We start from the raw sequence: 27233 nt of genomic DNA, 5'->3' as shown, positions 1-27233 counted from the left end.
AAAACACTTTTTGGCATGAGCTTACTACAACAACAACAACTACTGCTGCTGCTGCTGCTTCTACTACTACTACTACTACTACTACTACTACTACTACTACCACTACTACTACTACTACTACAGGCACCAGCACCACTGCTGCTGTTGCTGCTGCAGTTAGGAAATCCATCATCACAACTACAACCATCATTGCAACCAGAAATACCACTCCTACCATGACAACCGCTACATTAACCATCACAATCGCAGTCACCGTTACAACAACCACTCCAACCACAGCTAACACCATCACATATCCGTTGCAACAATAACCACAACACTCAGCCACTACAACCAGAACAACCGCCACCATTACCAATGCAACCACCACCACTACTACTAAAACCACTACCACTGCCACCACAACCAATACCATAACAATCACAAACACCACCATAACAATGACCACCACTACTACTACCACCACCACCACCACTACCACCACCACTACTAATACAACTAATACTACTACCACCATCACAGCATGGTGTAAACTAGGTAGCTGGTGATGAGTATTACTGTTGATTGGCTGGTGTCCTATCCAGGTGATTGGTATACAGTTGCCACCATTTCACCGCATCATTCACTTACCCTCACCTCCTCTCACCCTTCACTCTCACGTCTCTAACATCCCAGCATGGCCACAGTCTAATGAATGAAGCAAGCAAAAGATAAAAGACATACATATATGTATACTCTATGTGTGCATACAGTGTGTGTGTGTGCATATATATATATATCATCATCATCATCATCATCGTTTAACGTCCGTTCTCCATGCTAGCATGGGTTGGATGGTTCGACCGGGGATCTGGGAAGCCAGAAGGCTGCACCAGGCTCCGGTCTTATCTGGCAATGTTTCTACAGCTGGATGTCCTTCCTAATGCCAACCACTCCGTGAGTGTAGTGGGTGCTTTTTACGTGCCACCTGCACTGGTGCCAGGTGAGGCTGGCATCGGCCACGGTCGGATTGGTGCATTTTACGTGCCACCTGCACGGAAGCCAGTCGAGGTGGCACTGGCTTCGGCCACGATTCGGATGGTGCTTTTTACGTGCCACCGTCACGGAAGCCAGTCGAGGCGGCGCTGGCATCGGCCACGATTCGGATAGTGTTTTTTACGTATCTCCAATCCAGGGGTCCTGGCATCTGCCGGGTGCCAGTCATAGGATTGGTTCAATTTCGATTAAGAACAATCTTACTTAGAAGTGGATGCGTGCATTCCATCATATAATAAATTAATAAATAAAACATATGCATATATACATACATATATGTACGTACCTACCTCTACATGTATATATACATGCATATATGGGTACAGGACACCAAAAAAACGTCGAACACAATGAGAAACGAAAACATAAACACAAAACCAAGGAAATGGACATTTCTTTTAAACAACGAAAAAATAGAGTACAGGACATACAAAACAAGGAAAATTCCCCTTCTTCAGTCGCTTTAGTTTCATCTACTCCACGTTTCAAAGGTCAAGGTGATACATGACTTCAATAAAACTTTCTTTCCCGCGAAAATCAAATTAAATAAAATTTGAGATTTTTTTGCGGAGGGGTAAAAATGGTAACAAAAACAGGACAGTAACGATAGTACAAAGTATAAACAGTAAACAGGACTCGGAGAATAACAGTAACACACATAGTATGTCTATAATGTATGTGTGTGTGTGTGTGTGTGTGTGTGTGTGTGTACGTATGAGGAGGGAGTACCTAGTTACACTTCACATGCCCAAAGAACATCTTAAGTCATCTAAACAAAGTATTATTCATTTGGAGCATGTAATTAATGATGAATAATTAATAATTAGGTCTGTGGCATAATGAAGTCTCTTTGATTTTCAAATGGCAAAGAAATGAAACTGAAACTGAAATAAAAATTTCACATACATTCTACAAAGAAAATGTGTGTGTGTGTGTGTGTGCAGCATATGTTTGCAAGGTGTATGTAACGTGTGTAAATAATGTTTGTGTATATAGTATGTTTTCTTAGTTGATTCAATGGTGTGTGGGGAAGGATACAGTATTTTAAAACTTTTCGGTACAGCTCCCGCACCGCCACTAACACCACATAGGTGAAGGGGTGAAGAGTAGTTAGTGTGCTATGGGGGTCATGGTGGGGTAGGTAGTGACTGGTGAGGGATGATGGGTAATACGACTAATATATTTATAGCAAGAGTCTTTAATCTCACTGTTGGGGGGATTATATTAATCTTTTCTGGCTAGATGATGATAATAATAATAATAATGATGATAATAATAATGATGATAATAATCTTTTCTACAATAGGCATAAGGCCTGGAATTTGGGGGAGAGGACTAGTCGATTACATTGACCCCAGTACTCAACTGGTACTTAATTTATTAACCCTGAAAGGATGAAAGGCAAAGTCAACCCTGGTAGAATTTGAACTTAGAGCAGAAAGACAGACAAAAAGTTGCTAAGGATTTAGCTCAATGTGCTAAGACCCTGCCAGCTGCCTCAATAATAATAATAATAATAATAATAATAATAATAATAATAATCCTTTCTACTATAGGCTCAAGGTGTGGATTTTTATGGTGTGGGAAACAATTGATCACATCGACCCAATACTTGACTGGTACTTAATTTATCAACCCTGAAAGGATTCTGCTAGCTCACCACCACTTTAGTACCTTGGGCAACTGTCTTCTCTTATAGCCTTGAGCCAACCAAAACCTTGTGAGTGGATTTCATAGAAGACCTGAAGAGGCTCATTGTGTGTGTGTGTGTGTGTGTGTGTTTGTGTGTGTGTGTGTGTGTGGTGTGTTTGTGTGTGTGTGTGTATACATATATATATATATATATATATATACATACATACAGATACATGTACACACACATTCATATCTATGTGTGGTTCTTTGGGTCTCTGTTTGTCCTCCATCACTGCTTGATAACCGCTGTTGGTGTGTTTATATTCCTGTAACATAGGGGTGCAGCAAAAGAGACCAATGAAATAAGTACTAGGCTTAAGAAATATATCCTGGAGTCAATTTGTTTAACTAAAACCCTTCAAGGTGATGCTCCAGCATGGACATATCCAAATAACTGAAGTAAAAGAATAATGATGATAATATTGATCAACATGATGATGATGATAATAATAATAATGATTTCAGATTTTGGTACATAGCCAGCAAATTTAGGGGCAATTAGTCAAGTGCATCAACCCCAGTGCTCAAAGGGTACTTATATTATTGGCCCCCAAAGGATGAATGGTTAAGCTGAACTCAGTGGAATTTGAACTCAGAGCATAAAGAGAGAATAAATGTTGCTAAGCCTATTGTCCAACAAACTACCAATTGCTCCAGCTGACCACCTCAATAATAAAAATGCCCACAGGCATATAGTGTAATGGTTAAGAGTGCAGGCTACAAACCTCAAGATTCCGAGTTCAATTCCAGGCAGGGCCTCGAATAAATAATAATAATAATAATAATAGTAACATTGGCAAAAATTACCTTAGGAATGAGAACTTAGGGTTGGGTTCAAAATTCCACCAGGACACCTGATGGAGGCTGGAGAGTAAATCGGCTGAAGTGTTGTAGTAACAACAAACAAGATGAGGACACATATCTGTCCAATGTAAATAATGTACAGAATTCCTCATCTCTAAAATATAGAACAATAAAAACGATGATAATAATAATGTTTAACGATAATCTATACCACCAAAGTTATGTGACTGAATGTATTGACTGGTAAATTAGAGGTGATATAAAATGTAAACCACAGAGAGATAGTGGTTAAATATTCCTGAGAAAGTTAGAGATAAAGACAGAATAACAATATTTGTAACGGTGTGGTCATGCCAGAGGACATGATTGGACAAAAACAATGAGAAGTCGACAATGTGACCAGACATTGTTATTAAAGATTCAATATAATGTGTAATATGATCATTTATTCAATATAATGTGTAATATTGACATTTATTTTTCTCGACTTTAATTAAAGATCTGCAAATATAGCAAATAGTGATTGTCATAAGCACAGGACCAGATATCCTGAATGGAGGTGACACATAATTGCAATAAACACAGGATCACATGTATATACATACCAGGGGAATATAATTCAAATGCCACGAAGCCATATATTTATTGGAGTAAGAAATATAATACCATTACCCATTGATATATATATATATATATATATATATATATATATATATATATACAAATTCCATTGATGTTCATCTATTTTGATTTGATTTGATCACTTGTCTCAACAGGTCTTCACAAGTGTCACAAGAAGGAAGGTATGCACAGGTGGACTGACTACGTCCCAAGTAGAGGCCACGGGTTATGGCCTGACTAGTCTTGCCGGGTCTTCGGATGGTGTTTTTATGTGCCGAGGCTGGCGAACGGCCACGATCGGATGGTGTTTGTTATGAGCCCACAGCACAGAGGCCAGTCGATGCGGTACTGGCTACGGCCATGTTCGGATGGTTATCTTGTGTGCCACCGGCCCTGGTACCACAAAGATACAAATTCCATTAAGACCTGTTGAGACAAGTGATCAAATCAAATCAAATCAAATCAAAATAGATGAACATCAATGGAATTTGTATCTTTGTGGTACCAGTGCCGGTGGCACACAAGAAAACCATCCGAACGTGGCCGTAGCCAGTACCGCATCGACTGGCCTCCGTGCTGTGGGCACGTAAGAAACACCATCCGATCGTGGCCGTTCGTCAGCCTCGTCTGGCACCTGTGTCGGTGGCACATAAAAACACCATCCGAGCGTGGCCGTTTGCCAGCCTCGTCTGGCACCTGTGTCGGTGGCACATAAAATCACCCACTACACTCTCGGAGTGGTTGGCGTTAAGAAGGGCATCCAGCTGTAGAAACACTGCCAGATCTGACTGGCCTGGTGCAGCCTTCGGGCTCCCCAGACCCCAGTTGAACCGTCCAACCCATGCTAGCATGGAAAGCGGACGTTAAATGATGATGATGATGATGATGATATATATATATATATCAGTGGGTGTGTTTGTGGAGTTGTTAGCTAACTCCTCCTACATCGTTTTATTGAGTTTGATGAAACTTGATACGAGTAGAACTCATGTCTGGAAACCTCATAGCATACTCAAATTGTGGAAGAAAAAAAAAAATCGATAATAGAGACCCTGGAAGGGATCCTTATATATAGCCAAGGGATATAACCCATTCATTATAGTATTTTTCTAAATAATAGATCCACTTATTTTGGTTAGTGACTTATTCACAAATATACCAACACTAGTGCCCCTGAGGGTAATATTCTCTGGGAACACACAAAAGCCCTTTTCAGAGACATTCACTTTAAATTGTTATCATCTCATATCTGATTAGCCTGTTATTATGCAACATGCTTCACGATTTTAGTAGACATACCTTATTAGTATTTCCTCTTATGTTCTATATACTCTGGGAATGCATTAAAGCCCTTTTCAGGGTTACTTTATTTGAATTCTTATTATTGGGTAACTAATTTCATACTGTTCTATATTTAAGAGATGAGGAATTATGTACATTATTTGAATTATTTAGATTATTAACATTCGATGGATAGTTGTCCTCATCTTGTTTGTTGTTAGCACAACGTTTTGGCTGATATACCCTCCAGCCTTCTTCAGGTATCTTGTGGAAATTTCGAACCTGGGTAGTCATTCCTAAGGTATTTTTTGATGTTGTTATTATTATTATTATTGTTCAGGTCACTGCTTGGAATTGAACTCAGAATCTTGGGGTTAGTAGCCCACGCTCTTAACCATGATGCCATATGCCACCATATATAGGTACAAGGCCAAATACAATGGTGAAAGTATATAACCAATGTCATTAAACAAGGACTTATTTCCCTGTTTACTTTATGTCACAATTGGTAAACAACATGGCTATTGGTCAAAGGTTTCCAAGAGACAACCAATCACTGGCTTATAAAACTAACCAGAGTGAAGTAAGGAACACTTCCTCACATAACTTTCCTCCATATTGCTCAATCCATGCACGCATGCACGCATGCACACACACACACACACACCACACACACACACACACACACGTACAGGCTTCCATCATATTACAGAAGCAGTCAGTATCCATGAAAATCTTGCTGTATCACGGGATTTCATGATTGGATATGCATTTTTCATACACTTCCATGTAACATGAAAGCCAACAGGGAAATAAATTTTGGCATCACAAATTCACAAAGTTGCATGTTTATGGCAAGATCTGTTAGAAATGCGACACTTTCAGAATATAGGCAACATCAGAATAACATATAAATGGAAATAAACACGTAACACACACACACACACACACACACGCATGCGACTAAATATATATATTTACACACATTAATACATACACATATATGTAAATATATATATGGACACACATACACACATATACATGTGCATGTAAATATATATATATATATATAAATATTTACATTCACGTATGTGTACATGAAATATTTATATATACACACACGGATATATACACATTCATAAGCATGTAGATACACACGCAAATAAATATATATATATGTATACAAATATGCATATGTCCATATGTGTATGTACCTATATATGTGTGTATACATTCATATATGTGGACATGTCTGTATGTATATATATATATATATATAGTAATCCCTCAGCATATCACGGTTCACCTATCACGGTGGTTTATTATTTAAGCTTACATCGATTACTCTGTGGTGTTGTTTTGCATTCGTAATAAAATAAATATATACAAATTATCAAAATAATAATAAATATACAGTACAGTACTGTTCCAACTTTGCGGATTTTCACCTATCACGGTGGGGGCAGGGGTTTGGAATGTAACAACCATGAGAGTCGAGGGATTACAGTATTCCTAAATACATATACACACATGTATGTACATGTAAATATATATACATGCATATACACATGTAAATATATATATATATATATATATATATATATATATATATATATATATAGAGAGAGAGAGAGAGAGGGTTCATGAAAAAAACAAAAGACGAAGACAGGTGGTGTATAAAACAAACAGATGTGTTAGTATAACGCTCAGGAATTGAAAAAGTCTTTTACGTTTCGAGCCTACGCTCTTCTACAGAAAGGGACACAGAAAAAAAACAAGGTGAGAAACAAGGAGAGAAAAAATATATATATATACATGCATGTTTGAACCTAAAACATAACAGGCCATAACAAAATACTGATTTCAAATTTTGGCACAAGGCCAGCAATTACAGATGTGCGAGTAAGCCAATTATGCTGACCCATGTTCAGCTGGTCCTTATTTTATCAACCATGAAAGGATGAAATGTATAGTCAAATCCTTGGTAGGATTTGAACTCAGAATGTAAAGATGGATGATACACCCTGAAGCATTTTGCCTGGCTTGCTAATGATTCTGTCTTAGAGCCATAACAAAATATTGCTTCTGACATTTAAACAATTCTGTCAGTCTACCACCTCAATGACAACAACAACATCCACAACAACACCAACAATGGAGGGATGAAAACAATTGAACTTACAACATTTTTGGTTGAAATGAATAAATCATCAAAACTGAAGTAGCCACTGGCCATGGTTTCGAAGAATCCACCGACCCCAAAATCCTGTTTGGTGAAAACCTGAAGCGAGTTTAGATCGCGCCAACAACAACCATAGCAAAGGTTCTGTGGAGGGCAACTTCGAACATATTGCACTGAACACAGCAGGGGTTTTAGTGTGCACACATGGAAGTGGTGGTGGTGGGGGGTGAATCATATAGCACCAATCATAGCGGGGTTTAGGGTTAGTAGTCATGGTGGTGATGGTGTGGGGGGGGGTAGTTCAAATTGTACCAATCACAGCAAGGTTCAAATAATTTATGGAGGGATGTGTTTGTGTGTGTGTATGTGTGTGTATGATAGATTTAATCCCAAATCTGTTTAGAAGATAATCCAGGGATCTAAATCCATCTCCTCTGGATAAACCCCTTATTATTTGTTTAATCATTAACTGATGGAATTTATAAACTAACCAAAAATAAAGGGATTTGTCTTAGCTGTTTGTTTGTTTGTTTGTTGTGTATTTTGCTGTCTTTATTGTTTGCTTGTTTTTTTTAATAAATCCATATTTGTTAGAGTTCAGAGATTAGAAATTTATGTGTGTATACACACACACACATACATATATATACACACACATATGCATTCAGACATATGAACATGCATACATAGATGCATGCACACATGCATATTTGCATGGATACATACATACACACATATACACATGCAAACACGCATACATACATATGCACATATACTCATCTACATATATATAGATACATACACCCATATGTACAAGTAGATGCACATACATACATATGCACATATATACACACATATGTACACTTATATACATACATACATACATACACATATAGCTGCTGATGTGGCTGAGTGGTAAGAAGTTTGTTTTCCAATCAAATGGTTCTGGGTTCAGTTCCATTGTGTGGCACTTTGGGCAAGTGTCTTCCATTATAGTCCTGGGCCAATCAATACCTTGTGAGTGATCGACAGAAACTGAAAGAAGCCCATTGTGTGTATGTGTGTGATAGAGTCTCCCATCGAAGATGACGTATGAGCATTCAGCTTTGCCAAACGACCTGCACAAATGATTTGCTTATTGTGATCAACTGTTTTGTGCTGTAGATTAGCTTACTCTCTCCATCAAATTGACATTGTTTGAACAGGTGCACCGTGTACCATGTGTCAAATATAGAAGTGATCGCAGAACAACGCAAGCCGAAGTGCTTTTCTTAAGAACACAATGCACTACTCGGTCTAGGAATTGAAATCACGATCACTATATTGTCAGCGCAACACCCTAACTTCTAAGCCACGTGCCCATATATATATATATTAAATATACAAGGATATTATTCTCTTTTACTCTCTTTTACTTGTTTCAGTCATTTGACTGGCCATGCTGGAGCACTGCCTTTAGTTGAGCAAATCAACCCCAGGATTTATTTTTTGTAAGCCTACTACTTATTCCATCGGTCTCTTTTGCCAAACCGCTAAGTTACGGGGATGCAAACACACTAGCATTACTTGTCTCTCTCTGTCTTTCACACACACACATACACATGATGAGCTTCTTTCAGTTTCCGTCTACCAAATTCATTCACAAAACTTCGGTTGGCCTGCAGAAGACACTTGTCCAAGGTGCTATGCCGTGGGATTGAACACAAGACCACATAGTTGGGAGGTTAGCTTCTTAACCACACTTCCACATTTGGAAACATTTGAGAGAGTTCAATTTCTTTTTTTTATTTCATTACATGCAATATATTAGCTTCCAACTTAACTATATGTTGTTCAAGCTGAAGACGTCCCTTGGCTATTTCCCTACCACCACCTCCACTTCCTCCTCCCAATCATTCTTTTGCATTATATTGTGTCACATGCTTTTAGTTAGAGATACAGTTAAGGACAGTGTCTGAGCTTTGGTACCTATTTATAGCAAGGAGTATAGGGGCCATTTGAGAATGTAGGTTAGATTTGAACCAGAGACAGAGAACAGAGCTGTTGAGTGGATGTGAACCATTGACCTCATCACTCAACCTCTCAGTATCCAGCCCTCTACCAACTTAGCCATTTCTTGTGACAATTTATGAGATTACAATAGATAAGTAGAGAGAAACTGTAGGGTTTACTTACATCCTCTTGACATGCTCGGTACTTGACAAATACATCCTCGTATGTATCAGCAACTGAAGAGAGAGAAAAAGAGAGAGAGAGAGATGTATTAGTGTCCAGTGATAGACTGCAGGTCTTTTTCAGATCATTGGTACCATATTTTTCAGTACACAAGTAACATTTTTCAGACCAAAATTTACAGCCAGTAAATGGTAGGGTGATTTATATACCAAGACAACTTTGGTGGACCAAAAATTCCATGTGAAATGCAGTAGGATTTGGAAAGATAGTGTTTGTTGATCTTTGACTGTTTATACTACATGCTACATTGGTTTGTATGCCAGAAAATACAGCACAACAAGTCTGGAGTGATACACAGATGTCATCATAATATTGTGTGTCTTTGTGCCTGTGTTGTCCCCTGTCACCACTTGACAACTGGTGTTGGTGTGTTTACATCCCTATAACTTAGAGGTTTGGCAGAAAAACACCAACAGAATAAGTACAAGGTTTAAAAAACTTTAGTACTGGGGTCAATTCATACAACCAAAAATTCTTCTAGACAGTACTGCAGCATGACTGCAGTCTAATGACTGAAACAAGCAAAAGATAAAAGATGATGTTAAAATAGCAAAAAAAAAATAGACACCAAATTCTTATTTTTCTAAAATACCAAAACACTTTTACCACAAAAGAAAAACTATGAAAATCAATAAAGCTTTATGTTTTATGAGTTTTTCTTGGCTTGAATCAACAAAGGTTACTGAGAAAAATTGTTTTTATTGCAAAAGAGATGCTTGTCTTTGTGTATATTTCATATTCTTTATACTTAACCGCAATTGCAGCCGAGAACATTTTAAACTTGTTGTCTCACTTGTATTGCTCTCTTTTTACATTCAGATATTTGCATCCATAACCTTGTGCGTTCCATCTTTAAACTTCTTAAAAACTGCATTGAGTTCTTATACTGAACTTTATTTCATCTGCATCACCTCTTCAACTGTTCCATCTTAGCCATTATTATCCACATTGTATGCCCCTCTCTGCTCCAAATTTAAAATGTCTGCAACATTGAGGTTCGCATCTTGTGCAATCCTCTTCTGTTTCATCTTGTACCATCTTCAACCGCTCCGTCTTACCTATCATCTTCATCCGACATTTGTTGCTGCTCTAAATGTCTTCGTCACTGAGGTCAGCATCATACACCTCAAGCCATTCTGTGACATTACCATTCTTTATTCTAGACCAGTCATGGGCAAATTGCTGTCCATGGGATCTTCTGAATGGCACACCTTACAAGAAATATTACCTTTAAGTTTTTTTATAATGTGGCCTACATGTTGATGAGTCATGTCTCATGTAGCCCACCTGTTGATGAGCTGTGTTTCATGTGGCTCGCTTCCCAAAAAAAGATTTCTCGTGCCTGTTCTAGACATTCCCAGACGTAAATGAAGTCTATTGATTTCTGCTATGGCTTCTTCAACATTCAGACTGCAGTTTTCTCTTCCTTTACCAAATAACCAATATTTGGGATTTATTTCCAAAACAATTCTGTTTTATCAAAATCTGTTCACCAACAGAAAACACGAGCTTCAATAAATTTCTCATTCAATTCAGACAGATATTCAAGAGCAGCACTACCATACACACTTGCAATTCATTCCTGATACCTCTAATGCTATGCAAAACAATTTACTGCTGACAGCCCTAAATGTTATGGATTCTCCAAAATGCTTTTAAATACGTTGAACATGAAAACGTTTCATTAGATTTCTTTTTAGTTTCATTTTCCCCTGTCCATATTACTTAAGATACTGTGAATACTTATGTGTACTATATTATGTAAATATATATACATATGTTTATATGTAAATAAATACATATGTATACATACACATGTATAAACACACACACACTGATTTCAAATTTTAGCACATATATATAAGTATATATATGTATATATATATATATATATATATATATAATATATAATACATGTTTATAAATTAGAGAAGAACCACCATGTAGCAATTCAACAATGATATACTTAAATCATACCATATAGAAAAAAATTAAATATACGATAAAACATTTACCTAGAACTAAATAAAGTACAAATAATAAATAAATTATACTATTATTTATTATTTGTACTTTATTTAGTTCTAGGTAAAGTTTTATCGTATCTTTAATTTTTTTCTATAAGTGGTGAAGCACGACCTTCAAACATTAGAGTGTGATCATTGCCAGAGCAGCCAACTGGCAGTAGGGTGCCAAGAGCACCATCCGAACATGATCGTTGCCAGAGCAGCCAACTGGCTTCTGTGCCGGTGGCACGTAAAAGGGCACCATTCGAGCGTGATTGTTACCAATGTCGCCTTACTGGCACCTGTGCCGGTGGCATGTGTAAAAAGATTTGAGCAAGGTCACTGCCAGTACCACCTGACTGGCCCCGAGTCGGTGGCATGTAAAAAGCACCCACTACACTCTCAGAGTGGTTGGCATTAGGAAGGGCATCCAGCAGTAGAAACACTTCCAGATCAAGATTGGAGCCTGGTGTGGCCATCTGGTTCGCCAGCCCTCAGTCAAAATCGTTCAATCCATGCTAGCATGGAAAGCGGACGTTAACGATGATGATGATGATGATGGTACGATTTTGAATACCTACATGGTGGTTCTTCTCTAATTTATATACATGTATTATATATTGTGAAATTTGATTTAGTATTACTAAATTGAATTTTTCCCTGTAAGTTTGGAATCATATTCCCTAATATATATATATATATATATATATATATATAAATTAGAGATAAAACCACTATTATGCAACTCAAACAGTGATAGACATAAACCAAAATATAAATAACAAATAAAATATATTTTTATAAAACATATAACTAGATCTCAAAAAGTATAAAAATGAATATATATATATATCATCATCATCATCATCATCATTTAACGTCCATTCTCCATGTTAGCATGGGTTGGACGGTTCGACCGGGGATCTGGGAAGCCAGAAGGCTGCACCAGGCTCCGGTCTTATCTGGCAATGTTTCTACAGCTGGATGCCCTTCCTAACGCCAACCACTCTGTGAGTGTACAAACATATATATATATACAAATACTGACACACACACAATCACACATACACACATTTATGTATATGTAAGAGTTAAGTATTGAAAATGTATTGTTAATCAACTTCTGTACATGTCACTTTTTTTTTTTTTTGCATTAATTATACACACTCTCTTCTGTCTGTACTCACTCACACATATATTGCATTATTTTAACATTTAATATACATTTGATTAAATCTACCTCACGAGAATATTTCAGTTCACCCTGGATGTCTCTAATTCTTGTTAAATCTCCAAATCTTACCATTCCGTCTAAACTAATCAGGTATTTTTTTGGAATCTCATTTACTCTAGAACTTTCTAAAGTTATTTCTCATTTTACGGCTGCAAACACATTTTTCTTCATAATTTTAAAGTAATAAAAACTTGTTATGTATTTTAATGGCAGTTGTTTTAACCCTAGGTCAGTCCTGATCCAGACAGACCTATGATCAAAGATGTAATCAACTCATCTTTTTGTTTATCTAAGTATACATTATCTAATGTATAATATAGCAGTTGATATTGGCTTCAAATTTTGGCTCAGGGTGAGCAATTTCAGGGAGGAGATAAATTGATTACATCAATCTTAACATTCAATTGTTATTTTACTCTTTTACTTGTTTCAATCATATGACTGCGGCCATGCTGGAGCACTGCCTTTAGTCGAGCAAATCGACCCCGGGACTTATTCTTTCTAAGCCTAGTACTTATTCTATTGGCCTCTTTTGCTGAACCACTAAGTTATGGGGATGTAAACACATCAGCATCGGTTGTCAAGCAATGTTGGGTGGACCAACACAGACACACAAACACACATATACATATATACGACGGGATTCTTTCAGTTTCCATCTACCAAATCCACTCACAAGGCTTTGGCCAGTCCGAGGCTATAGTAGAAGACACTTGCCCAAGGTGCCACGCAGTAGGACTGAACCCGGAATCATGTGGTTGGTAAGCAAGCTACTTACCACACAGCCACTCCTGTGCCTATTCAATTGTTACTTATTCAATCAACCATGAAAGGATGATAGGTAAAGTCGACCTTTACTCAGAATGTAAAAATGGGACAAAACACTACTTAGCATTTTGCCCAGCATGCTAAAAATTCTGCCAGCTCACTGCCTTAGTACAGTAGTTAATATTAGTGGATACACAAGGCAGCAAGCTGGCAGAAACATTAGCATGCCGGGTGAAATGCTTAGCAATATTTCGTCTGTCTTTATATTCTGAGTTCAAATTCCACCGAGGTCGACTTTGTCTTTCATCCTTTTGGGGTTGATAAATTAAGTACCAGTTGCATACTGGGGTCGATCTAATCGACTGGCCCCCTCCCCCAAAATGTCAGGCCTTGTGGCTAGAGTAGAAAAGGATATTAGTTGATATAGTACAGTGGTAAGCTATCAGAATTGTTACCATGCCAAGAAAAACTGCTTAGTTGCATTTCTTCTGACTTTATGTTCTAAGTTCAAATGATGCAGGGGTCAACATCCCCTTTCATTCCTTATAATCGCTTTTCATTTAACATTTGTTCTCTATGCTAGTATGGGTCAGACAGATTGGCAGGAGCTGGTAAAGCCAGGGCTGCACCAGGGCATATTGTATAAGGACAATTCCCCCGACAACAACTACCCCCTAGGACAATTACCCCACTTGGTTAATTACCCCCTCTTCAATATATTAAGACGTTTTAAGTCATCATTTGTTGTCCTCAGGGGTAATTGGTGGAGTTATTGTCCATGGGAGGGTAAATGTCCTAGACTTGGCTATATTGTCTATTCTGGCATGGTTTCTGCAGCTGGATTCCCTTCCTAACACTAATCTTCACAGAGTGTACTGGGTGCTTTTTATGTGGAACCAGCACCAGCATCACATCTGCTGGTGCCTTTTTGGGGTACAGTAAGGCACCAGGTACCTCGGTCTGTTGTCATCTCCTTCGTAAGGCTCAATGTCTTGAGATCAGCCTTAAATGCAACATTATCTAATGTATAATATTAGCAATTAACATCAGTGGTTATAATTAATGTTGTTGTAGTTGTTTAACCCCAGGTCAGTCCAGATCGAGTAGATCTATGATCAGACATGTTCCAACTGAAACCGGCCCATCTTTTAGTCAGACACAGTAGGTTTATGTGATCTAATACTCTTTACTCTCTTTTACTTGTTTCAGTCATTTGACTGCGGCCATGCTGGAGCACCGCCTTTAATCGAGCAACTCGACCCTGGGACTTATTCTTTTGTAAGCCCAGTACTTATTCTATCGGTCACTTTTGCCGAACCGCTAACTTACGGGGACGTAAACACACCAGCGATGTTGGGGGGACAAACACAGACACACAAACATATACACACACATACATATATATATATACATATATACGACGGGCTTCTTTCAGTTTCCGTCTACCAAATCCACTCACAAGGCTTTGGTCGGCCCGAGGCTATAGTAGAAGACACTTGCCCAAGGTGCCACGCAGTGGGACTGAACCTGGAACCATGTGGTTCGTAAGCAAACTACTTACCACACAGCCACTCCTACGCCTAATGTATAATATATTAGTTAATATCAGTGGTTATAGTTGTTTTGTTGTAGTTGTTAAACCCTAATTTAGTCTTGATCCAGTAGCTCCTGATCAGGCATGCTCCAACTGAAAGTAACCCATCTTTTATTCAGCCATAGTGAAACTAGGACTATTTTATATAATATTCTTCCTCGTTATTGTTGTTTGGCTCTGAGTCAGTCCTGATTCAGCAGATTATGATAAAAAATGTGCCAACCAGGATACACCAATCTACTAATCGGTCATAATGTATCTAGGACTACATTATCTAAATATTCTCCCTTTCTTGAAGGAAGTGTGATGTTAATTGAGGGAAATTTAAGTGCTATTTCAAGCAAATCCTGAAACCGCATAAATGACTACATCCCCTTCAGTTTTTGTTAACTAATTAATTCCAATTATTAATTAATTAATTCTTAACATTTTTAACTTTTTTCCTCTTTAATCATCACTAGCAGCAGGGCTGTTGTTGACTGCCATGACACTGCATCCTTTAAGGCCCTCATGCTTTCCGAAATCCTCTGAAACTACACCTGATTATATATACACTTTAGATGAGTTGTAGTGCACCTGAGCACTGTACACAATTATTATTATTATTATTATTATTATTATTAATGTTTGCACCGATTCATGAAACCTTCAGATATTTCTTCAGAGCCATTTATTTTACCAATTCTGTCAGAACTAAATCTTACCATTCCATTCAAAATCTGTTATCTTCTATCTTTATCTTTTACTTGTTTCAATTATTGGACTGTGGCCATGGTGGGGCACTGCCTTGAAGGGATCAGTTGAAAAAGATCTACCCCACTACTGATTATTTGTTAAGCTCAGTACTTATTCTACGGTCTCTTTTGCTGAACTACTATGTTACAGGAATGTAAACAAACTGACACAGGTTGTGAAGTGGCAGTGGACAACAAACACAAAGATGCACACACACACACAACAGATTTCTTTCAAGCTGGCAGAAATGTTAGCACACCGAGCGAAATACCTAGTGGTATTTTGTCTGCCGTTACGTTCTGAGTTCAAGATCCACCGAGGTCGACTTTGCCTTTCATCCTTTTGGGGTCGATAAATTAAGTACCAGTTACGCACTGGGGTCGATGTAATCGACTTAATCCATGTGTGTCCATGTTTGTCCCCTCTGTACTTAGCCCCTTGTGGGTAGTAAAGAAATAGGTATTTTGTCTGCCGTTATGTTCTGAGTTCAAATTCCGCTGAGGTCGACTTTGCCTTTCATCATTTCGGGGTCGATAAATTAAGTACCAGTTATGCACAGGGGTCGATGTAATCGACTTAATCCCTTTGTCTGTCCTTGTTCGTCCCCTCTATGTTTCGCCCCTTGTGGGCAATAAAGAAATAAGATTTCTTTCAACGTCCATTTACCAAATTCACAAGGCTTTAGTTGACCCAGGGCTATAGCAGAAGACACTTGTCCAAGGTACCATGCAGTGGGAACCTGGAACCATGTAGTTGGGAAGCAAACTTCTTTCCAAAAAGCCACATCCAATATGTTTTGTTTTTTTTCCGTTTCATAAATCAAGTAACTTCCAAAATTATTTTCAAGTCAAACAAACACATTATTTCCAGAATTTTAATGAATGAAAATATTTGCGTTAATTCATTAATTTCTCGTTATGTGTTCTCATTAGCTCCTTTTAGAATATTTATTTATTTGTTTGTTTGTATGTTTAATTATTTGTTTATTTTTGTTGTTGTATATCTGCTCTCCCATTTTTTTGTTTGTCAATAAAATATTTTATCACTTCTTCAGTTGAAGATGTCTCTACAGATTTTAGAAATTATATGCCTCAATTCCTCACCAAATTCTTCATCACACCCTTTCATAAACAAACAAGAAAAAATTAAAAAGGAAAATATTTGAGTGTGCCAACAAGAGAGCCTGTACATGACTAATCAACATTCTAAAAATAGCAACCAAATATCCCTCAGCTCGCACTATGCCATCTTTCATTTTGAAGAAAACAAGAAAATTACATTGGGTGATATAGCCCTAGATGCACAATGTTCAGCAGGAAGACAGGATGGTCATGGCTGGAACATCTTTGATTGTATAGGTGTACTCAAACAGGCTCTTTATTTTTTGTTATGTTCAATCAGTCTACTCAGCTGGTACCCAGCTGAGTACTGATGTAAACCTTTGTCCCTTCAGCTGTCAAGTCCTTGAAGTTCCTCTGGGTCTTAGGTGTGAGAACCAAGAGTGGAGTGTGGTATTAGCAACCGAGTGATTCACTTGTGAGTGACGGCTATGATGAGGATGCACACTATTAGTTCCGACCCAGAGGCCTAAACTATGACAACAGCTGGGATGGACGCATTAGATAATACATTCATAGATATACATCTCTGCATGGACATCACAAAAGTGAATAGTCAACCCTCACTTTATATTTGTGCATGAGTGTGTATGCTTGTGCGAACACACACACACATTGCTTAGGCATTGCGAGACTGGTAACCTAGTTTAGAACTCATATTCAAGGGTCTGATGAAGCTACAGGATGTTATTCAGGCACTTGACTAAAAGTCCACTGTATCATATAGTAGAAACAGCTGTAAGCTAATGAAGTTAATAACAAAACCATTGTTTTCCAGTGTCATCTCTTTTTCTTACACACACACACACCCACACATATATACACACACATCTGTGTATATATGGATGGAAGCACTCTGTCGGTTACGACGACGAGGGTTCCGGTTGATCCGATCAACGGAACAGCCTGCTCGTGAAATTAATGTGTAAGTGGCTGAGCTCTCCACAGACACGTGCACCCTTAACGTAGTTCTCGGGGATATTCAGCATGACACAGAGAGTGACAAGGCCGGCCCTTTGAAATACAGGTACAACAGAAACAGGAAGTAAGAGTGAGAGAAAGTTGTGGTGAAAGAGTACAGCAGCGATCACCACCATCCCCTGCCGGAGCCTCGTAGAGCTTTAGGTGTTTTCGCTCAATAAACACTCACAACGCCCGGTCTGGGAATCGAAACCGCGATCCTATGACCGCGAGACCACTGCCCTAACCACTGGGCCATTGCGCCTCCACGTGTATATATACACACACACACACACACACATATATATATATATATGTGAGGGCACATGGCCAGGTTGTTAGGGTGTTGCACACATAATAATGAGATCGTGGTTTCAATTCCTGGATCAGGTGATGTGTTGTGTTCTTGAGCAAAACTCTTCAATCTCATGTCGCTCTGAAATTACTTTGACATATGATGTGCAGTTGACTTGATGCAAGGAACGAGCCAATGCTTAACACATACATTTGATCACTATAAACAAATCATTTGTTCAACAAGAAATTGCAGATTACACTTTCTTGGACCGCAAGCAACTAACATCGTATATATATATATATATATATATATATATATATATATATATATATATATATATATGGTCAGATGCCATGATAGATCGTTAGCCACTACACACATTTTTATCTCCTTGTTTCTCTTCTTGTTTTTTCTGTGTCCCTTTTTGTAGAAGAGCGTAGGCTCGAAACATAAAAGACTTTTTCTATTCCTGAGCGTTATACTAATACGTCTGTTTGTTTTGTACACCACCTGTCTTCGTCTTTTGTTTTTTTCGTAAACTCTCCCTATATATATATATATATATATCAATGCATCGATTATGCATTGATGTAAGAATAAGTTTTTCTATAAAGCTCAAAACATATCTACCGCAACATCCTTTGTGTCCTGTTTTTCATTTTATTTCATTTGATATATATATATATATATATAGTAGAATAGAATATAGAAAGTCCATGGTACAGTATTATATATTTGAAAAAGTGGATAGAAATGACTTTTCTGATGATTTTGAAATATATATATATATATACTAGCAGTATCGCCCGGCGTTGCTCGGGTTTGTAAGGGAAATAACTATATAAGCATTTTTAGAGAGTTATAAAAAATAGCAAAAAAATGCATTAAAAATGGAATAAAAAATGATGGTAATTTTTTTTTTAAATCGTTGACTCATCGTAGACATTTTTAGAGAGTTACTTCCCTTATATAATAGCGAAAAAATGCATTAAAATCGAAAAAATGATGGTAAATTTTTTTTTAAATCGTAGACTCATCGTAGACGCTTTCTTAGCCATTTCTGTTTTGGTGTCTTCAAGCCATGAAGTTGTTGTTCTAAAAGAACGCTGGTCTCCTTGACAACGCTTTACGACGTTGATTTCCTTAAACTCCCTTCCCCACAGCTTCGCGAGGGAGGGAAGAAGGGGGTGAAGCAAACAGGTGCAGGTATGACCATGGACGCCAACTCCGCCGCCATCGACACACGAAAAATTATGCATTAAAATGGAATAAAAAATGATGTTAAATTATTTTGAAAATCGTAGACTCATCGTTGACGCGCGCTAATAGTCAGACGGGCTCGATATGAATCACGACTATAAGATACCCGCTTTTGGTTAAACTGCACCGCAAAATGTGGGAGGAGTTAGGAATCTAAATTGAAGGAGACAGACACTCACACAACTACAGTTTTATATATATAAATATATAAAGAGAGAGAGAGAGAGAGAGAGTAAAGATTATTTGCTAACATTATGTTGCAGTCCTGATTAGAACGATTATTATTGTTATTTAGCCCCAGGAAACATCGTCTCTAGCTGGATATTCAATATACTTTCTGCGTCCTTATATTTTGAACAAGGGAGTTTAGCATCCCCACTCAGGACAAAAACTCCCTTGTTCAAAAATATAAACATGCAGATAGTGCGTCGTACAGTCCTAACTAGAACTGCCACATTATGTTGGCAAGAACGTCTCTCATTCAGAGATTTAGAAATAATAATTATATATATATATATATAAAAATAAAAAATAATGAAATTATTGTATACAGTGCTCAGGTGCACCACAACTTGTCAGAAAGTGCATATAAAGTACATGCAGTAATGTAGAAATGTCTGGAAAGCGAACAATGTATGAGTCAGATACATGCTTGTGTGTGTATGGAGGGGAGAAAATCAAGTGTAGTGTTGGCGAATCTCAGGAAGCATGGAAGTTTTGAAGGATGCAGTGCTCCGACAACTAACAACCGATGCCGGCAGTTTGTTCCATGCTTCAGCAACTCTCAGCGTGAAAAAATGTTTCCTGAAGTCATGGGAGCTGTGCTGTTTTATATATGATGGGTATCTGTCTAGTTTTGCAATATCTATGTATCTACCTTGATGACTGAATGACCGGATGGTCCTGGCTGGAACATTTTTGATCATAGGTCTTAGTCATTTAGCTTTGATCTGGTACTCATCAACAGTAACAACAACATTTCATAATATTTTTAATCTTCATCAATCTAGGTATTTCCTTAAAACTCTGTTATTTTATTATTTCAGATAACCTAAATATATTTGTATTATTTCAAATTTAAATTCTACATTCCAAAGCATTAAAACTAAATCATTGACTAATTCCTACATTTTCCACCACATTCATCATAAATTTCGGTTTTTATTCTTTTACTCTTTTACTTGTTTCAGTCGTTTGACTGTGGCCATGCTGGAGCACCGCCTTTAGTCGAACAAGTCGACCCCAGGACTTATTCTTTGTAAGCCTAGTACTTATTCTATCTGTATCTGTTGCTGAACTGCTAAGTCATGGGGACGTAAATGCACCAGCATCGGTTGTCAAGTGATGTTGACGGGGAGGACAAACACAGACACACAAACATATACACACACATACATACATACATACATACATATCATCATCATCATTTAGCGTCCGCTTTCCATGCTAGCATGGGTTGGATGGTTCAACTGGGGTCTGTGAAGCCAGAAGGCTGCATCAGGCCCAGTCTGATCTGGCAGTGTTTCTACGGCTGGATGCCCTTCCTAACGCCAACCACTCCGTGAGTGTAGTGGGTAGGCTTCTTTCCGTTTCCGTCTACCAAATCCACTCACAAGGCTTTGGTTGGCCTGATGCTATAGTAGAAGACACTTGCCCAAGGTTCGTAAGCAAGCTACTTACCACAGAGCCACTCCTACGCCTACAATATTGCAAAGGTTATTCAACCGTAATTTAATAAATCTGAACTATTAATGCTATTATTTTTCCAATTTCTCTTCATTAAATAATTATAATCACAAATTTGTTTGTGTATGCACACCAACATTGGTCATCAAGCAATGGTAGTGGGGTGGGTAACATACAAAGACACAAGCACACAAATACATACATATATATCATCATCATCATCATTGTTTAACATCCGCCTTCCATGCTGGCATGGGTGGGACAGTTTCACAAGAGCTCTGCAAGGCAGGCAGAAGCCTGCACCAGACTTCTGTAACTGCTTTGGCAAGGTTTATTTCAGCTGGATGCCCTTCCTAACACCAATAATAATAAAGCATATTACTCTACCTCTGATATTCAAGTACTATTTTTTCCCGGTATATATATATATATATATATATATATATATATATATATATATATATGTATATATATATATATATATGTATATATATATATATATATATGTATATATATATATATATATATATGTATATATATATTATATATGTATATATATATATATGTATATATATATATATACACATATATAAATAATTGAGATTCAGCTGAATTAGGTTCTTAAGCACCAAGTTAGTGCGGTATTATCCGAGTAAGGTGAATAAAATCAAAATAAGCAACAGGATATCCAGAGGTGATGCAGTATGACCGTTTCAAGCGGCTCCATTTAATTGAAAAATACAATCATTAAATTAATTAATTTATTCAATTTATTCAGGGCTATATTCAACTGCAAAATAAATAAATAGAATTTTTTATTCAAATTCTGTAATAGAGCAAAAAGATGGAGAAAGTCCCTGTTGCTACTAATGTCACTCAGAATATACTACACTTCTAAGAACTGTATGAAGTTTGTTAGGGTCATAACTTGTAAATGATTGTGGCTCACTTTTAATTTATTAATCTTTTTTTATTAACTACCAAATCTAAGGCCAGAGGAAAGTGTCTGTTTAGAATGGATAGACAGAGTGAGTTGACAGTTTATAGTTGGGTATGGTAATAAATATTGTCAGGATTCAGAAAATATCTGTCTATAAGTAAATACCCAGTGCAATCTTTATAGAAACCACCTTATAAGTAGATAATTAAATACAGGTATGAATATTAATCTAATTCTATGCAATCTTCCCTTTCTAATTTTGAAAATTGATATATACACACAGTTTAGCTATTCTGGTTATAATAGCATTTTTAGTAATCTTAAATTTTATCTTCATACAACATAACAATATTGTATATATACAATCGTCCATTGTACTCCATGATAATTTCCTCTGTATTAACATCATTGGTTTTATTAGCTTCTTGCCCCTTTAACTAGTAATTAACATCTTGATTTAGGGTCTTTCCCTATTCAGCTTCTTTTATAGACAGTTGCGTATTTTCTAAATCCTGACAATATTTATGACCATATCCAACTATAAACTGTCAACTCACTGTCTATCCATCCTAAACAGTCACTGTCCTTAGCCTTAGATTTGGTAGTTAATAAAAAAAAGACTAATAGATTAAAAGGGAACCACAGTCCTTTACAATCTTGACCCTAACAAACTTCATACAGTTCTTAGAGGTGTAGTATATTCTGAGTGACATTAGTAGCAACATGGACTTTCTCCCTCTTCTTGCTCTATTAGAGAATTTGTGTGAAATTATATTAATGTGTCCAACTGATTAAAAAATTCTATTTATATATTTATGCAGCTAAAGATAGCCCTTTGATGTAATGATTGCATTGTTCAATTAAATGGAGCCACTTGAAACGGTTGTACTGCATCACCTCGTGATATCCTGTTGCTTATTTTGATTACATATATATACACATACCTATATGTATATATACATACATACATATATGTATAAGTATTTATACATACATATATGCATGTATATATACATACATATACATATACATACGTATACACATACATACATAAATACATATATATATATATATATATATATATATATATATATATATACACATGTATATACATACACACATACATATATATATACAGATACATACATATGCATACACACACTTATATATACATACATCTACATACATACATATACATATATATACACATACATAGATATACATACACATACATATATATATATACATACGTACATATACATACACACATATGTATATACATACATACATATACATACACATATATGTATATACATATGTACATATACATACACACACATATGTGCACATACATATACATACGCGCACACACATACATATTGACATACATATACACACATATATATATATATATACATACACACACATACACACACACACACATATATATATGCACACAGACAAACACACACATACCAGCCTCCCCTCTCATAACAGTCCAGTGTCATCACAGAGATACTTATGACATCTCTGATGTCACATGAGTATGAGAGATATCCCTAAATATGTAGCTGTGTGTGTGTGTGTGTGTGTTTATACACATACCTCCATACACCTTTTGTTTGTTTCAGTCATTAGTGTGCAGCCATGCTGGGGCACCACCTTAAATCTTTAGTTGGATGAATCAAGCACCAATACTTAGATTTATTTTTTTTAAAGCTCAGTACTTATTTTATCAGGCTGTTTGGATGAAGTGCTTAGTGACAAGGACATAAACACACCAATACCGGTTGTCAACTTGTGGCAGCGAAGAAACACAAACACACACACACACATAGATTATATATGTATATATACAACAGGCTTATTTCCGTTTCTATATACCAAATCAACTCACAAAGCTTTGATCTGTCTTGGGGGCTTTAGAAGAAGATGCTTGCCCAACGTGACATGTAGTGGGACTGAAACCAGAGCCATGTGTTTGGGAAGCAAGCTACTTACCACATAGCCACACACACATATGTATATGTGTGTGTGTGTGTATATATATATATACATATGTATATATATATACATATACACACACACACATGCCCATACGTATATGTGTGTGTGTATATATATATATGTGTGTGTGTGTGTGTGTGTGTATACACATATGTATATATACATATATATACACAAACACACACACACACAGTGAAGATACATAATGAAAGTATGATTGTTGCAATAATAATAATGATAGTAATGGTTTTGAATTTTGGTACAAGGCCAGCAATTTCAGGGGAGAGTGTAAGTCAATTAAATTGACCCCAGTACTCGACTGGTACTTATTTTATCGATTCCTAAGGAATGAAAGGCAAAGTCAACCTTGGTGGAATTTGAACTCAGAATGTAAAGACAGACAAAATGCTGCTAAGCGTTTCACCCAGGGTACTAACAATTCTACCAGCTCACCACCTTACTACTACTACTACTACTACTACTACTACAACTACTGCTACTGCTGCTGCTACTACTACTACTACTACTACTACTACTATTAATCCTTTCCACTAAAAGCACAAGACCTGAATAGTAATATTAATAATAATAATAATGATTTCTTTTATTGCCACCAGGGTGGAGGAAGAGGGGGACAATACAAAGACAGATATAAAGAGTGGGGGGTGGGGGCTGCATATAAAAAAAATAATAATGATAATAATAATTCCTCGTTATTGATTCAGCCAATTAGGAAGCTAAATTATATAGATATATACACTTGAAAGTCCTATCATTACTGTGCAACTAATGAACGTAGCTAACATATGTTTTTGCTTGATTTACTTATCATTTTTTGCTATTTACATGCAGAATATTGGGGTGAGATTGGAGGTATACTGCTGCTGCTTCTACTACTACTATTAATTATTATTATTATTATTATTATTATTATTGTTAAGGTGGTGAGCTAACAGAATCGTTAGCGCACCAGGTGAAATGCTTTGCGGTATTTTGTCTATCTTCACATTCTGATTTCAAATGCCACCAGGGTCGACTTTGTCTTTCATCATTTCAGGGTTGATAAATTAAGTACCAGTTATGCACTGGAGTCAATGTAATCAACTGGTCCCCTCCCACAAAATTTCAGGCCTCATGCCTATAGTAGGGCAATAATGGGGTAGTGACTCATTTAAAATCAACAAAATAATGGATCCATTAAGTTAAGTTTTATTTGTGAAATACATTTGCTTTGAATTACTTCAGAAAGAAGCCTGTATCTATGACGCTTAGTTGGGACCTAGGTGTCAAGGGAGGGGCAACCCGAAAAAATTTGAGAACCACTGCTATAGTCAAAAGAATTACTACCTCCACCTTAGTGAAGGCGGAGGTATTGTTTTCAGTCATGTTTGTTTGTTTGTTTGTTCATGTCAAGAACCACTGGATGGATTTGGATGAAACTTTTGGGGATGTTCGGCCTCGTGACTGGCACAAACTGAATAGATTTTGGGATCAGTCTGGTACAAGACAAGGATTCTGGATTTTTTTACTTAATTTTTGATAGCAGTCAGGTTCATTTTTAGTACTCTCGTTTGTGAGAGCAGTCGAGTTTATTTTAGATATTCTCATTTTAAAAAATCATCTCCAGCAAATCATTGAGAGGATGTTGGTGTTGCCTTGGCAGAGGTTTGCACTCTCCAAGAGCCCTTGTTATTAATATCATTATTATTATTATTATTATTATTATTATTATTATCAAGGAAGCTAGTAGATTTGTTACCATGCCAAACAAAATGCATAGCAGGATTTCTTCCAGTGTATTACATTCTAAGTTTGAACTCTGCCTAGATCGGCTTCACCTTTCATCTTTTCGGGGGGGGGGTGTCAATAAAATAAGTGCCTGTCAAGTACTGATTGGGTGTATATGAATTGCCCTCATCCCCTAAAACTGCCAACATTTTAAACTATCATCATCATCATCATTATTATTATTATTATTATTATTATTATTATTGAGGCAGCAAGCTGGCAGAATCACTATCATGCTGGACAAAATGCTTAGCAGTATTTCGCCCATCACTATGTTCTGAGTTCAAATTTCGCCATGGTTGACTTTACCTTTCATTCTTTCAGGGTCAATAAATTAAGTACCAGCGAAACACTGGGGTTGATGTAATCGACTAGACCCCTCTGCCAAAAGTTGCTGCCCTAGTGGAAACATTTGAAACCATTATTATTATTATTATTATTTTTATTATTATTATTATATTTTTCAGTGTAGGAATTCAATTTATTGAATTCTATCATATTGGTTGGTCAGGACTGTTAGTACAGCTAAAAAAACCCACAACACACTATCTGTACATACATATATACATACATATATATATATTATATATATATATATTATATATATATATATATATACGTTTGCATCTGGGTGTGTTCATGTGTGTGTGTGTGTATGCATGTCTTTGCATATATGTGTGTGTGGATATATATATATATAAATATATTTTGTTGTTTAAGAAAAATGTCCAGTTCCTTGGGTTTGTGTCTATGTTTTCGTTTCTCATTGTGTTCAACGTTTTTTTTGGTGTCCTGTACTCATATATGCGTGTATATATACATGTAGAGGTAGGTACGTACATATATGTATATATATATGCATATGTTTTATTTATTAATATATTATATACATATATAGAAAGAGAGAGAGAGAAAGAGGGGTTTCTGAAGTGATGTACAGATAGTGTCTATTGAGAATAACAAGGTAGTCAGAATGTTGGACGATT

At 36.7% G+C, this 27233-nt stretch overlaps 1 protein-coding gene across 7 annotated transcripts in view; it reads right to left on the bottom strand.

Moving 5' to 3' along the window:
• LOC115219859 (shootin-1-like) overlaps window positions 1–27233 on the bottom strand; it is a 145121-nt gene that overhangs the window by 65210 nt on the left and 52678 nt on the right. For all 7 annotated transcript variants that reach the window (XR_005002247.1, XR_005002246.1, XR_005002249.1 and 4 more), the window contains exon 2: window positions 9794–9846. Coding sequence is in view for 2 of the 7 variants with exons in the window: in XM_029790150.2 (XP_029646010.1) it covers window positions 9794–9846 (53 nt within the window). In the remaining 5 variants the exon portion in view is untranslated. The remainder of the gene's footprint in view (window positions 1–9793; window positions 9847–27233) is intronic.

The sequence above is a fragment of the Octopus sinensis genome, linkage group LG15 (genome assembly GCF_006345805.1).
Source record: "Octopus sinensis linkage group LG15, ASM634580v1, whole genome shotgun sequence".
NCBI classification, from domain to species: domain Eukaryota; kingdom Metazoa; phylum Mollusca; class Cephalopoda; order Octopoda; family Octopodidae; genus Octopus; species Octopus sinensis.
Note: the sequence above shows the minus strand (reverse complement) of the source record. Positions and strands in the feature narration are given on the sequence as shown.